Source organism: Toxorhynchites rutilus, chromosome 3, assembly GCF_029784135.1.
Source record: "Toxorhynchites rutilus septentrionalis strain SRP chromosome 3, ASM2978413v1, whole genome shotgun sequence".
Taxonomy (NCBI): Eukaryota; Metazoa; Arthropoda; class Insecta; order Diptera; family Culicidae; genus Toxorhynchites; species Toxorhynchites rutilus.
Window position 1 is genome coordinate 31,505,188 of NC_073746.1, and position 16,199 is coordinate 31,521,386.

Sequence of the window (16,199 nt, forward strand, 5' to 3'; positions counted from 1 at the left end):
AAAGAAGTCTAATTCTTTGTTGAATATTTCAAGTATGCAAAGTTGCTGAAAAGACTCATCTGTTTACACCCACAACGTTTCACTGCTATATGAGATAGTGCTGCCAACGGCAGGTGAGTTGGCATGGTATTCGTCTATTGTGTATTTTTAGGCGCTATTGATATTTACTTTAAAAAAATTAAATTAATAACAAACCTCCATAAAATATATTTTCTCGAACTTCATTCAGATAGTTATTTAATTCAGCCTCTTGAAAACAAATTTATTGGGGCTGATTCTGATGCGCGAATGCGAAGTGACATGAACACTCACTCAATTCTCGTGGGCGATTGCAGTGGAAAAACATGCCATTTTGTGACTTTTGAAGTCGTATCCTCATTTGTTATCGACTAGTACCAGCACTGGTAGCCAAAAATAGGATTAGGCGTTTCCAAAGGATTTGAACGATCTCTAATCATTCGTAGTTCCAAACGGGCAATTGCTGCTCCAGATTCAAAGATGTAGTCATCATCTACATTGTGAAAATTTTCGGACAAAAACAGGCAATTTCGAATGCAATCCAGTTAAACTGTGCTTTTTTAAATAATTTATATTTATTATTAACAAGTAGTCGGTTCAAGTACTTGGTATGCTATTACGAATGACAAGAATATACATCTTCTGCAGCCGCTATAACGCGATACAAAATTAAAATGTAAATTTACAATAGTTGACCCTAACTGATACGAGAAACTCAATTCAGCATACCGTTTCCTTACTCCAAAAACACAAATCAGACTTTCAAAAATTACAAAAAGCTACTTAAGTAGTTAAAAATCGTATATGTTTAATCAACTTCTTCCATGTGTGAGGCATCCTCGGTGTCATCGTCTAGTGGAGGAGCATCTTCACCAGTAGTTGCGGCTGGAGTATCATCTGTGCTCATAGCTTCGTCCTTATCGATTCTAAGACCCAGCTTGACCATAAGATAGATGCGAGATGCGTGCACACCTGACTCATCCAGTGAGAATCCAGACAATAACAGTGCAGTTTCGTACAGTAGAATTACAAGATCCTTGACAGGTTTATCATTTTATCGGCTCATTGTCTATGGATAAAATTCAGCTTTTAAATTTATTTAAATGCGATAATAAATATATCTTGCTTTTATGTAAGGCGACTATAAAATTAATGTTCACTGCAATGTTATGAAGAATAGTCAACCTTCCACCAACATTTTAGCGTAATTATTACGGAATCAGCACCGGACACTAAGTCAACACACGAATGCGGAAACAAAACACGGATACGAAATCAATACAATTGAAATAACATACACTCATATTAATGCGAAGGGACTATGCAAAAACGGCAATAACAGATTTGAAAATATATATTTTTTTATCTTCTTATCCCAGTGATATTATTTTTCATCAATTATAATAAAAGGAAAACATTTATAAAGATGAACGAAATTATTTCCTGTACATGTTTGTAACAAGGAATGAAAATTTTCAAAATCGAAAAAATATATATATATAAATCTAGAGGCGAATGAACTGAAAAGTTTAAACCCTCTTAAAGCCAAAAAGAAGAAGAAGAAAAAATATATATTTATGAAACACATTGAATGCATAGAGCCTTTGCAAAAACACAAGCTTGGACATATATTTCAATGAACACTGCACCATTTGTCATTCATTGGGTATTTTACTCCAAAATGAACCTCTCACGTCAGGGCAATCGCCTTCGGCGATACGGTGACTTGGGTCACGTGACTTTGAGGAGTTCATTGCTATCACATTCCATTCGCGCAAGAGAATCAGGCCCAGTAAGTCAAATGTCTTCAAAATGAAGACATGTCTGGCTTCTCTGACCCCCACTCACCCTTCCTATCTCTTGATCTATTTATTTTTTTGAAATTTATCGTTCGCTCGATCATTCGTTTCTTACACACTCAGCTTAGTGTTTTCCTCTTGTTTACGCTTCCGGATTCAGTGCGTGCTACTCTGAGTTTATATGAATATCATATATTCTGGGTCCCACGAAACATTCTGAAGATCAAACCAATTGAACTACCATTTCAACCACAACTGGCAATGTACATAGCAAGAAATTCTACCCATAAAGGTTCAAAGAGCCCGTGTGCTATGCTGGCGTTGAGTTTATATAATCATCAAATGTTATAGATCCTCCAAATAATTCTAAAGTTCAGATGATCATCGGGTCAATATAGTCAGTGTCAGAGGAGACAAAGTCGCAAAATTGAAAATATCGCGTTATTGATTGCATTAGGTTAAGTAGGTTAAGTATTAATTATCTATTATCAAATTTGTAAATCACTCATGCAGCACGAAATCTCATTTAGATCTCGATAAAATACCAAAGAATAATACAAAAATTGGAAAGAAACAGCTTTTAAATACCAGTATTTCTATTGGAATAGAAATTGGTTTTATCTCAATAACTATACCCGATATACCGATGAATCTAAAGTGTCGTAATAATTATTGACTTATCCTTAAGTGTACAAATGACACAAGGTAGTATTTAATATGTGTTCGATATGGCTTTTCCCATATAATTTTAATATTAAACAAAGGTGGTTGGAAAAATATAAATCCTCGAATACTCAAAACTGATATTGAAGTTAGAATTGAAGAATGAACAAGTTCAATGCTATAGTATTATCTGAAACGAAACTGTATTATCGATTTCGTTAAAATCATGGCCATAATTAGCCTATATCTTTAGCACATTGTACTAAAACGAACAGCGCATATGTGCATTCACACCCTATGCAATATATTTATATCAACAAATTCAATAGCTAAAAATAGCACTAGGAAGTTCGGACTGTTGTCGGTAAAGTAGATACTCATCCGCTCGAATAAATTTTTCCAAGAAAGATTTATTTTCTTAGCTTTGCTCCATAAGATTCTTTCAATAGGTCAGCAATGTTTGTATTTCTCTAAATCCATGCTCAGCAAGTAATATCATCAATGTTTCAAGTAGTTTCAAGTATCAATGAGTTGAGTGTGTTACCTTGTGTTTATGTACTTTCTTACCGACATCATATAAACTTTAGATTTGTTTGCCTTTTGTCAACTTGTGTTAATTGTTCTAAATACAAATCATTTCGGGATTGATATATTTTATGTGCTCAATATCGGATTTGGGATTCCCTATTATTATATCTCGTAGAAATATTATTTACAGACACAAAAACTGCTCTCACGCCGCGCGACATATATAGCTTACGTGTTCCTTTCTATCATTTTTCGAAAGAGGTTGTGAATGTGGGTGCTGTGTGGTCAATATGTATATACAAAGTTATTAATATCCTATCTGAAATCGTTACGTGCGAACAACAAACCGAAGCGAAGCAACGAACGGCTGGAAGAAATTGAAGATTTTAGAAAGTGAATGGAAATTGGTTTCAAGATTTGAGTTAGTTTTCTTTTATCGGAATCATTTTCTGTATCCTAGCACTGAACACATGTGTTCTTTTCAATATATGTATAAATACGGAAGATCCTTCTTGGGGTGTATATTCTGGCTTACAAAATGTAACATTAGTCTATGATTTCGGGGTAATGCATTTTAAATGATGCCGATGCTATGGAAAATTATTGTCACTTTCTGGTGTCGAATCAACCTCCTACACATACGTAACCGCTTCGTTTGTAAAATATTTGAATCTGTTTTTTTTATTGGAAATTTTTCGTGGATATCAACGTGGAAAACAGTTCAACAAATATTAGAATTATTTTTTAACTAATCAAATCGAATAATAATGAACAAATAATAGAATAAACAAGAAATAATAATAATAATGATTATTATTATCGGAGCAAGAAGCTATAATGACTTCGAACCATTAAAAAAAAACAACCTTAACAAGAGACTAAAATGCAGTCCCCAAATCAAAAGCACTGTAAATTATGATCGCTTAATTTCCTTCGTTAATGAGAAATTCCAAATTCTATAATAATAATAATAATGAATTTCGTTTTAAAAACGAACAAAATATTAATTTCGTGTCAAATCTTTTTCCTGTTCCTGCATTTCATCATGTCTATATACGAATAATCCACGTAAATTAGAAAATGAACACCAAATCGGCAAAACGGTATTTTCTAAAGCAATATACATAAGAATATTTTTGACAAGAGCCCTTATACACAATTTTATCTAATGTGATGCACATTCGTGTGGTGATGCTTACAATGTAAATTTTTTTTCATTACATTCGTCTTAATTCTGAAAATCGTTTTAGCAAAAAAGAAAAACCAAGAGAAATAGATCAATCCCTGGTTCTTTCGTTCGGTACAATCTAAGCTAAGCTACACATTAAAAAGTAGTTTAACTGAACAACACAATCTAAAAAACAAAAGTAACAGACTCTCCTTCACTATCGGCACTCTCCTTAGTTGCTCCGCGTCCAATATTACAACATACTAAAGAAAATGCGGCTTACATGTACATGTATTACTATCAACTGTTATACTAATTTTCGCACAGTTTTAAAAAGTAAATCGATCGATAACTCTCTTTTTCTGCTTGAGTAGTCGCTATTAGATATAAATGCATATATATTAGCGTAGGACTCATTCAGGCTCCTCTTTGAACGCAAAGTTGAGATTGCTGCTGTTGGTCATATTCATAATTTTTTTTTCGAAGGACTTCATGCGCTTGGCTTTATGACTCAGGGAAAGATACGAGACTCGTGTTAGACAATCCTACTATCATCACTATAAATAAATATCCTTTCTGCATTTGCTTGGTTATGTTGTGTCTTTCCTAAAGAGTAGTTAATTTTTGTCGTATTTTGTATTATGTTTCGATCTAAGGAGTTTTACGAGATTCTTGAACATAGTTTATTACGTTTACATGTGTGTGTGTGTGTGAAAGGTCATAGGGTAATATCAATAATTTGTTACTCCGCGGTTCTTGTCGAGTTTTCAACAAGTGTTATTGGTCGAGTTCATATAGAGAAGCTACTTCTATTACAACACTTAGCACAAGGGATACGATATTTATTCGCAAGCAGCAAAAAGTTGTGGGGAAGAACGAGGAGTTGCCCATTTCTTTATGTATTTATGTTTTGATTTTTTTGCTGCAGGTCCTTTTAAGCATTCAACTTCGTTTATCGGGAACGTGCGTTGCTTTTCCTCTCTCTCTTTCTGTGTGTGTTCCGATCATAGCTCGATTACGATTGATTTTGGGAGCGCGATTCGAACATCGCCGCAACATCCTTGATGGAAATTTGTGGAGAAAATCGATCTCGCCTGGAAAGGGAAAAATGTAGTTAAATTGGGAATCTAGAGAATAGGTTATAAGGCGGGTGCACTTCATAAAGCATCATTTCTATAATCTATGGTTGGTGTTCAGTGTCAGTGCTTGTATAATCTATTATCGATAAAAGCGAGTCGATAAGTCGGTATGGAGTGTGATTTCAGAATGAAACAGCTTCAGATCTAAAAATACTTTTAGTACTATACAGTGCGCAGGTACTGAAATGTAGAACATAAAATGAATGTTCTTGCATACAAGTCGTTTTATGAAAATGTTGAACGCAAGTTTGTCGGAAACGGCACAGAGAATAGGGTTGTGTACGATTGATGTTAAAAAAAAATATGACAGAAAACTGAGCAATGATTTATGAAAAATGAAGAATTCTTTTTTACGCGATTGATGCGCATGCAAGAAACAACCGAATAATTCGAGGAAATCGCGTAATTGCGAGAGAATCGCACGACAAAGATTACCCCACTTACAGAATTTCTCTTCCTAACGAGGCAGATCGAGTAATTTTAAGAAAATCGCGTAATTTCGAAAGCATCGCGCAAATAATCACGGAAAAAAATGGCGCAAGAATCCAGTGTATTCGGTGTTTGTTTACTTTAGTTTGTGCTTATGTAATTCTATTCCTCATAGATGTTATGTATGGTTGTGACTACTTAAAAGTCCATTCTATAACAATTTTTGACATTATTTTTCATACAGTGATGCGCACAAAAAATCCACCCCCATTTGAAATCAAAGTTTTCCAATATTAAGAGTTTTTTCAAACTTTTCCAATCAATACTACTTAAAGGTAGGTAATTAGTAGACCATTTTGCCAATTCATTATCGTTGATTTATATTTTAGAAAAACAAAAAAAATTACTTGTGTTCCTAAATGGGTAATTTTAGGGTAAGACATGAAAAAAATCAGTGCGTAAATTTGTTTTACCGTATTTTCTTCATCAATGCACCTCTCGGTTTTGCTGGTTGTTTACATCTGACAGATACATCATTTTCGTAGCTGATTAGTCAACTTTTCGTGTGTAGTGATGTGTTTTTTACGCTGAGGAAACTTCAGGAAATTGGGTGGCAACCAAATCTCAACACAGGTTTGAAATTTTATTGTCAGTGACTTCCCGCGTAAGGAGTCTCAACGAAACGTTGCTGAGAAGGATGGGGTAAGGTAATTATGTGGGTGCATTACTCGAGAATCGAATTTCATGTACGAGAAATTTTTCTACGATGGTATGACACCCTTCCCTCCACTGGAATGGAAAAGGGTCCCTTAAAACCAAACATATTCCAACCAAACATGACAATTGAAAATTTTCTGAAAACTCTGAAGGAAAATGGGAAAATTCTATTCGCATATGTTCTACAATTACTTTAATGTTTGGGCAAACGAAATTGATCTTCTTTCGAAAATGGAAACGGAATTTGATGTGATAAAACGCACTCCTGTATCGTCTTCTATCTATATAAATAAAAATGGATCGCCGAATATGTTGATAAGAGCAAAACTTGAGAGAGGAATTGTCCGATTTAGGGCTGTCTTTGTTCTATCATATTTTTTGTATCAAACATTTATTCCATGTAACGGAGAAACATGTTATTTGCAAGTGGTTGAAAAATCTTGAACGAGAATTGTGTCTGAAAATAACCTGATATTATAATGACGAGTTTTGGTAGAAGTACTAGGAATTTTATAGTAAAAGGTAAGTTTTTTTCAATCAATGAACAATTCTGCTATTGGACCCATGAACAGCGCTTAGTAAGAAAACGTGGATGTGATAACGAAAAATAAATTTTGGGCGGGACGAAGTTTGCTGGGTCAGCTAGTTATTCATAAATGCAAAGGAATTTCGTAAATCACTCTTTCTTAGATTAGTTACGGTGTGCCTGAAAAGTGTAAATCATTAACCCTTGGCTTTGTAAAAGCAGTTCTAGAAGTAGCGATTCTCTCTTGCCTTTGCGAAAACAATACACCAAGTGGTCATATGTCGCAAATTCTTTCTTCATGCACGCATTGCACTGAGTATTCATTGCACATTGCACACATTCCTTAACCACCTCAATATATCTTTGGAAACCCATGAAACAAACAAAAATAGCAATATTTGCAAGTATCAAGTGTTGAGCTTCATGTAGTGGTATCGCACATATAGCCATCTTCCGTGAATCGCGGAAGAAAGACAATTCATTCTCGGTCGATGCTCGCCGGTAACGATGTTGCTTTGTTGATCACCAAGCGGGAAGTGAAAATTTTCCTCAGATGATATGCAATATTTAAACGCTAGAGACATCGTACTTACTGTGCAAAAGTGGAGTTTACGTAGCAAATATTCTCTTTTCGTTTATCCCCTTCGTTGTTTCTATTCTCGCGGCTGCATAAGTTGCTCGTTATAGACAGCACGGTTAGAGAAGCACACAAATGGACAGAGCAAATGAATGAGAAAATGGGAATGCTTCCAATTTTCATCAAATTAAACCATTTCCAGACTATGGGATTGTAATGTATAGCATATCAAACAAATCTTAGAGAAAATCTGATTCGGTTGGTATGCAAATCGTAAAAATCCGTTCGCAGCAAAAATAGTTATTAACGTTGACTTTATTTCATAAAAACGTGACATGTTTCCTGATTTGGCACCCTTCATGAAAGACGTAGTCCTACGTCAAAAAAGAAAAACGATTTCAGTTTGCGAGGGACCATGTCAACAAGCCACTGGACTTCAAAAAGCGCGTGATTTGGACGAGTCTGAGTTCGATCTGTTTAACCTTTTCGCTACGAGTGTCGTCTTTAGACGACATGAGAGTGATACTGCACATCGATCACACCAGTGCGATGTGTATACTTTTCGTCGCAATGCTCCGTTCAGCGGTAGCACTCTGACGGAGCACACTGCCTTAGAGAAAGGGTTAATAAGAAACTTCTTCGACTTCGAGTGTGACGGAAGAGCGATGAGGGCCTCAAGGACCAGCATTTACATCCGACTATGAAGCACGGTGGTGGAAGCATCATGGCGTGGAGCTGTTTCTCGTGGGCTCGAGAGGGAAACTTAGCGTAGATCAACGGTATTTTGACTGCCAATGATCAAATCGACATTTTGTGCGAGAGCCTGGAAGAAACCATGCTAAAAACAGGACTTCCAGCAACATGAGAACCCGAAGCATACTGCGAAGAAAATAGCAGCATTTTTTCGATCGGCTCGGATCAAACCAATGGTGTAACCACTCCAAAGTCACGACTTGAATCTCATTGAGAATTTATATGCAATTTTAGACTAAACTGACGTTACGAACAAGCAAAGGCCAAAGGAGTTCATATTGACTACTAATTATCTGTTTTTATTATTATAGAAGTACCGATATAGGAACAAAAGTTATTTTTTGTTTTTTCTAGAAAATAAATCAACAATACGGAAATGGTAAATTGTCTACTATTTACTTAAGTTTGGAAAAACCTTCAAAATTGGAACACTTTGATTTCAAATGAAGGTGGATTTTTTTTGCATCCATCACTGTAAGGTAGAATATAGAATACGTTCATACTTTTAAAGTATCATAAATTAAAACTAATTGTCAGCACGTAATGTGGTCTTCGACTAAATTGTTGAGAATAAAATAGACTATGGAGAGAAAATTAAGTCTGAAATACACATGAGATTTCGAATTTAGAAAGGAAGCCTTACCAAATGATATGTGAATTCATATCCTAAAACTATTCCAATTAAAGTTAGTTTTACAGGAATTTAAATAATTGCTCCGATTTTGCTCAAATATTGTATATTTATATCGGAAAATGTAAAACTACCCTTTTCTAGGCTTTATTTATTGCATGCGCTTTGCAGAGTCGAAGTAAAGTTCAGCAGTTTTGTTAGGGCTAAGCCCTTTCATTTCATTCAGTTTCATCAAGCGACTGATATCCTCAACAAAATACAATTTGGAAGATTCTGATTTTCATCACAACAAACAAATGACGTTCATTATTACACACAAGTTTTGTCCGGATTTAGCGTGTGACCACTACAGTGAGAATGCGCAACAATGATATCGCGATAACGGAAAAAAGAGGTGAACCTCTCGAATTGCCCGGAAGTTCGCCCAATCGAAACATATTGGAGTATCATCGAAGTTAACCTGAAGGATGTTGATGAGCAGCTTGTGCAGAAGTTGATGAAACGTATTCAAGTCTAAAATTCGAATTTGCCTTCGAGAGGATTGAAAATAACAAAATCCATATTGTATCTTCAAACTACATGAGTACAGATCATTTTCTTCTAATAACGTTTTATACGAAATCTATTTAAATAATTCTGAAATATATCCGTTTGAAAGGGTGTTACCGATTCAAAACTAGAAAATGAATTGACTAGCGTTGAGAGCGAGGATGACTGATGAATTATTCTAGTCAATACTTATTCTGACTGACGCGACTAATGAATACAAATCTGCCTCTTCAATCAACTGACTTCAATTCACATTTCTACCCCCTAGGAACGGAATTGTTACCCGCGTACGCAATTTTATTCATAAAGTGAAACGAAAACTTGATTTCTGACGCAAAAAAGTAGTTACACCATTAATAGACGGTTTGACGATTGACGGAAGAGGGGCGGAAAATAATAAAGATTTTTCTAAAAGGCATATTGCGCGCATCTTGAATGAGTCACCAAACATAATTTGGAAGAAACTTCAAGGGAAGCCGAAACTGACCGCCACCCATAAGCAGAACAATCTCATTTTCGCCCGGCAATACATGGAATGGAAACTGGATTGGAGAAATGTTGTATTTTCCGGCGAAAAAAGTTCAATTTGGATGGCCCGGACTGTTACAGTTGCTATTGGTACAATTTAATTCGACGGAATGTCGTGAGATCGAAGCGAAATTTTGGGGGCGGAAGTTTGATAGTGTGGGGAGCCGTTTCCTATCACAGCAAACTTCCCATTTGTTTCATTTTCACCCGAATGAAGCTTGAGCTTGGGCAGACTGTACAATTCGTAGTTGCTCTCCGTGATTGACCTGAACCAACCAAATTGCACAAAGAACACACAGAATGACGCTTGGGACTAGCAAATCATTCTCGTTGTGCAATTCTCGGTGATTCGAGCTTTGAATGGTCAATAACGACGCCGGCCACGTCCTTACAGTCACCAGGAGAAGGGAAGGAATGTTAGTATGATATTCGCCGCCCGAAGGCCAGAAGGGTGTTTCATTTTCACCCGAATGAACTCCGAAAAGTATCTTCAATTACAAAACAAAAAGTGAACTTATACTTTTTTTTTAGAATGAGTTCGATGAAAATAAACAATAATAGTATTTTATGAACAAAACTGTACAAATAATTGACTTATTTTTAAAAATATTGAGAAAAAATAGGATGCGGCTAAACGAATGTCTTCCACTGTATATGTCAAACCACGATGAACTCAAACATCGATACATGCAAACGTGGTAATGAGAGAGAGCAACGAATTCATTTTGGGGGAAGTCACTTCAAAATGCAATGTTGACAATTTGACGGGGAAGAATGGCATGAGATTGTCGAGGGGGAAAGCGACTAAACCCCAGACTGACTGTTTAGTCGTTTTGGCGAAGAAACTGAGTGGAGAAGCCAGAAGTCATTTCCAACTGAATATGGAAGGGAATCCCCATAGTCGGCTGACTATCCTCAGTTGAAAATGACTATGCTGAGCCCTGGCAGGGACATCGACACCGGAGGACATGGTTCGTAGAGATCGTTATAAATATCTAGGATTCCAACAGCAGCTCCGCTCACGAAAAACTTCTTAAAGTATTGATACGTTTATTAATCAGTTGTACAAAAAGTAACAACTTTCTAAGAAATTGTGTCATAATGTGTCATAATTATTTTTTAACTGAAATTAAAAAAGCAGTCAAAATGACTTGCCTGGGCAATCTAGTGTTGATGGATCTAAAAATAATAATAAAATCCAAAATGTCGAAATACTAAAAAAATTACTTTTATTTTTTAAATGTTATTTTCTATAATTTTTTTATATTATTTTATTTTTCTTTTGTTTGCGTTAACATTTTGAAAAAATCACACTAATCTAGAAAAAGCGTAGGAATACATTCAGATACGAACTAGAGAAGTAGTGGATCATTTGATTCCCCAAAAAATCAATATTTCAAGTTTTTTAGTACTTAAATTGTTGATGAAATTTTTTTTGAATAATATTTCTCAATACACCATAGTAAGCAGCAGTTTTATCTCGAAGCAACTGAGAATGGCGTGCAAAAAACTGAAAAATACTTTTTTCATTATAGATCCCTTGGTGAACCACACAGGAGTTCAAAAAATAGTCACAATTTCTTATTTGCTACCATATACAATATTTTCCATAGAGCTAGTGATTTGGTTTGGGGCACTTTTAACTCCCTTATTAGCCTGGCCCTTTACCATCCTTTTTTATGTTTGTAAGATATGATAGTCATTTTGAACCAGACCATGCCAACAATAAATTTCAGGTGGTACGTTTGGCACGTTTGACGTTGAAGATGTATGCCGGATGTGATTTGAACGCGAGAATATAGAGCACATGGCATGCAACTGAACCGTTTTAGTGAACCCAGTGAACATAGCGGGAAGCAGCCTACACATCAATGTGGTCTGATTTATTAATTACCTGGAAAAAATAAGCTGAAGGTGACCCACGCTCGCTGGATCTACAACCACTGATCATTGGCCGTGGAGCATTCCCTTCAACCTAGTTTCTCTTTGGCATCAAGAAGCCTGTGGCAGATGAAAGTTTTTGGCCAATATCGGACCTTAACGGTCTCAGGTCTCTTCAAAATTAGTACCGCCCAATCTGGTTCTAACAAACGCATTGGTGTAATGTCTGTATATTGCAAGGTGATTGTCACGAATCCACATCTATGTCACGAACACTGCACTGGTGCGTTCGTGAAGTCGGCATGTTCGTGAGGATTTACGCCGACTTTATTTTGTGAAAGCTTCAATTGGACGTCATTTAGAATTCATATAATTTTTAAAGCGGGAAATCTCTTCTTTCCCATCCTAACCAAGGACAAAGTCAGTAACCGCATAATTCTCCAATCAAAGTAACTTTATTCTCTGCAAAAATAAATGCAAGCACTTGTGCATGTGTGAAATTTGCGTAAGCTTATCTTCGAAAAAAATAATTAATTTAGTTTACTTTATCAAAAACTGAACCCAACGAAATACCTTCCAGTGAGATAGTCTACTCGTGGTTCTAATGCTACAACTACAAAAAAATTTTTGTTGTGTCTCAAACTACCATTACAAACTATTTGCAGAGGGAACATAAGAATAAATCGGAAAAAAATAAAGCCAATACTCACTGTGCGACGCCGTTCCGGACAAAACTCTTCGTCCCACCGCCACTGCCATAGCTGCTGTCTCGTTCGCGCCCGGTACCGACGATGGAAACGGGACCGGAACTGAGCGGGTAATCCCCACTACTGCTGTTACTGTTGCTGCTCCCTCGTTTGTCAAATTTCTGTCGCGTTTTCAGCTCGAACTTACTGTCGCAAACCTGCGTTATGCTGGCATCGGGTGGAATGTTACTGCTGCCGCCGCCGCCGACTCCGCCGCCAATGGTGGTCAGTCGGGGCGGTGAGGAGGACACAACGACGATGCAATCGTTTTGATTTTTCTCGTCGCTTATGCGGCGCGTTCGGCCACCACCCACCTGACCACTGGCCACTGTGTTGAGCGATACCGCCGAGGAGAGACTACTGTTGTCCACCAGATTGCTGTACTGCTGCTGATCGGTTAGCTCGATGCGCGACTTGGACCGGAAGCGCAGCGAGTCGTACTTTTTGCCCGTGTCGACCCCATCGGTGTCCTTGAAGTCTCGCAGCTCCGATTTGGATTTGGATTTGAGCTTACCGTAGTCACCACGTTCGCCTTTGAAGGACTCGGATCGATACTTTTCGCTCAACTGATGGCGTCGTTCTTCTTTGATTTTCTCTATCCTGCTGCGGTCCAGCTTGCAGCTTCCAAGCATTTTCAGACTGGAGATGCTGGTAATACTGTTGCGATCTTCTTCCTGTTGTTGTTGTTGTTGTTGCTGCTGCAGACACTGCTGTTGCTGGGGCTCTTTACGGTTCGACCGGTTGTCATAGTTGTACTGCACGAGGGATATCCGATTCTCGGTGGTGGGTGTGATTCGGACGTTGTACGCTCGGGCTTCTTTGGTATCTTCAATCTTGGTGGACAGATCTAGTTTGAGATCTGCGGGCGGAGAGGATTTTTGCTGCTGCTGCTGCTGCCGGCAGCAGTCATGGGTGGGGTTACCATCTTTCAGATTTTCAATGCCCTGCCCAGACAGCGAGGGGAGTTTCTTCGGGGGATTCAGGCTCTTTGGTCGAATGAAATCCAGCGACTTGCGCCGATTTGGGTTATTCTCGTTGAGGATATTATCGATCTCCGGGATTTGCTGAATGCTTTTGTTGAAGCTCTCGAGCTTCCGGGCGCTCCCAAACTCTCGCACGAAGGCGTTCTCGTCGAGACTTCTGGTTATGTTGGTGAGGCTCTGGTAATCCTTAGCGGATTTATTCCGAATAGTTACCATCGGTCCGGAACTTCCTCGGTTATTGTTGATCTTCGATTGCTGTTGGAAATCAAACGGTGGATTAACATCTACGGGACTAGTTTCGAATTTAGTAGCCAGCTGTTTGACGCTGACATTGTTCGTTGGCGGTTTAATCTCGATCTTGGGCGGAATTTCGATACGATATTCCATCTCGTTATCCAGATCACTTCTGTCGACACAGAGCGACGACAAATCATCATCTGTGGTGGATTTCAGCGTAGAGCACACCACATTAATCGGACCTGGAACCATATTTTCGTACACCGGAGCGAAGGGCTTCCTCCGCAATTCTACATTTTCGTACAGAGACACATCCGTATTGTCAAACTCCAGACTATCGTCGTTTAAATCCGACATCGGCACATCGTCGCTTTCCTCTTCGCTTTTGCTGGTCAAAATAAAGTCCGCTTTTTCTTTGACCTCCGAATGGGACGAATCGGTACCCGTCCTCGATCGGTGCTGATTGTTGTTGATCCCATCGGTGTTATCTTCTTCATCTTCGTCGTCCTCCTCTTCACCATCTTCCGCCTCGTTTATTTTAAGCTTTATTTTGGCTTGCTCTTCGAGCGATTCTAGTTCAGGTACTTTCACGTCTCCTCCGTTGTTCGAACGATCCATCGATTTTGGGAATGTCTCGTGTGCCGCCAGCTCTCCGTCGCCCAGCAAGTGGTTAACCTCAGATATTGCGTTCTTGTAAAACTTGACCTGTTCGTAAACCATCGTTTCATCGAAATTGGTCTCCAGCAATCGTTTTGCGGCTGCACTCACTTCATTTGGGGGTTGCGATTCCACTGGGGTCACAAGAACATTCTCATATATGCTTCTCCTCTCCCGCTGGTACTCTTCTTCCTCCCGCAGATCTTCTATGGTTTTTAGCTCTTCCTCCAGCTTTTTCGGTGTGGTCGGAGTTATCGAACCGCATGAATTATTCGACGAACCAAAAATGTTCCCCTCTTGCTCCTTCCGCACAGGCGACCGCAGATTGTAGGTAATATTGATGGTTGCCTTGATGGGCGTTGTCGGTTTCGTTGAGGCGACCTTCGGAGCAAACGTAACCAACTCTCCGGGAGAAAGTTCCGGGTTAAGATTTTGGTAGCAGAATTCGCTCGGAGTCATCGATTGACTAGTGGTGGTGGTGGTTGTATTAGTGTTAGTGTTATCCGAGGCAAAATTCGACGGAGTGTTTGGGGAGGAAGTCTTCTTGATCACCAGTAAACTTCCGGAAGAATTTTTTGCGCTAATTTCGGTTAGATCCAACGAAAGCTCTCGTTTCATCGTATTAATGTCTCGCTGTTTCTCCGTCTCTTCTTTGGTATTTTCTAACGATTGTTGCTGACCGAGCACAACCGATACGTCCATATCGTAAACTGGAGTGTTAAGATTGCTACTGTTGTCGGAACTGGTAGAACCGACCAGCAGAGAATAGCATGGACTTTGAACTGGCGATTGAGGCGTCATGACGCTCAGTTTGCTCTTTTGTGTGTCACTTTTTCGCAACATATTCTCCGAGCAGCTCCGTGGCACTACTTGCGACTCTTCGTCTCGGCTTTCGTCGCCTGTTACCTGGTCACCACCGTTGCTGCTGGCTTGGTTGTAACTGTAGCGGCCGGGATGCTTGGGTGGTTTCGACGCTTGGCTGGACAGAATTAAACTGGTGGGAAAAGGGGAAGAGAAAGAGAGATAAACGAAATAGCAAAACAAAACAAAACGAAACTGTTGCCCAAAATAAACCAAAAAAAATATTACGAGATAAAGGCAATTGTGGTGAGTTGAAGGAATTTAACTTTGCAATGACAACCGACCACAAACATTCGAAAACAGAATTTCAGAGAGATAAAGAGGGCGACAAAGCCTCATGCATGATGATATAGGCTGCTTCGGTTGATAAACATGAAACCATGAAATTTCCGGTGTAACCGAGAAATGAAAACAACGCTAAATACTAAGTCCAAATATGGTTGTGGTGAGGGATAGAGATTTTTCCCATCAAATACCTTTCGTACAACGATGAAACGTTTTTCTGCACTTGCTGGTGTTCATCCACGTTCATTTCCTGCTGATGCTGCTGCTCCTTGTTGACAGCATTGCTGACTTCCCTATTTTTGGCACTAGTTCCCGGATAGCTAAACCGGGTTTCCTTGATTGGCGAATCGTACCTCACATAGCTATACTGTGATCCCGGGTAGGAGTTCCGCACGCCGATAAGTTCGTTCTCCCCGTCGGAATCCTCCTGCAGAGGTGGTCTGTGCACTTGCACGCTTGCGAAGATAGTGTTGCTGTTCAGCGAAGAACCTGCACTGGAAACGTTATGCTCCGGCGTGCTGCAA

General features: G+C 38.6%; 1 protein-coding gene across 2 annotated transcripts in view; it reads right to left on the bottom strand.

The window, feature by feature from the left end:
- Positions 1 to 2,865: 2,865 nt before the first annotated feature.
- Positions 2,866 to 16,199, bottom strand: part of LOC129780562 (GTPase-activating protein CdGAPr) — a 197,467-nt gene continuing 184,133 nt past the window's right edge. For both annotated transcript variants that reach the window (XM_055788946.1, XM_055788945.1), the window contains exons 7-9: positions 15,867 to 16,199; positions 12,617 to 15,523; positions 2,866 to 5,270 (exon numbers count right to left, since the gene is read on the bottom strand). The exon at positions 15,867 to 16,199 is cut by the window's right edge and continues 227 nt beyond it. In XM_055788946.1, coding sequence (XP_055644921.1) covers positions 5,192 to 5,270; positions 12,617 to 15,523; positions 15,867 to 16,199 — 3,319 coding nt within the window. In that variant the 3' untranslated portion in view covers positions 2,866 to 5,191. The remainder of the gene's footprint in view (positions 5,271 to 12,616; positions 15,524 to 15,866) is intronic.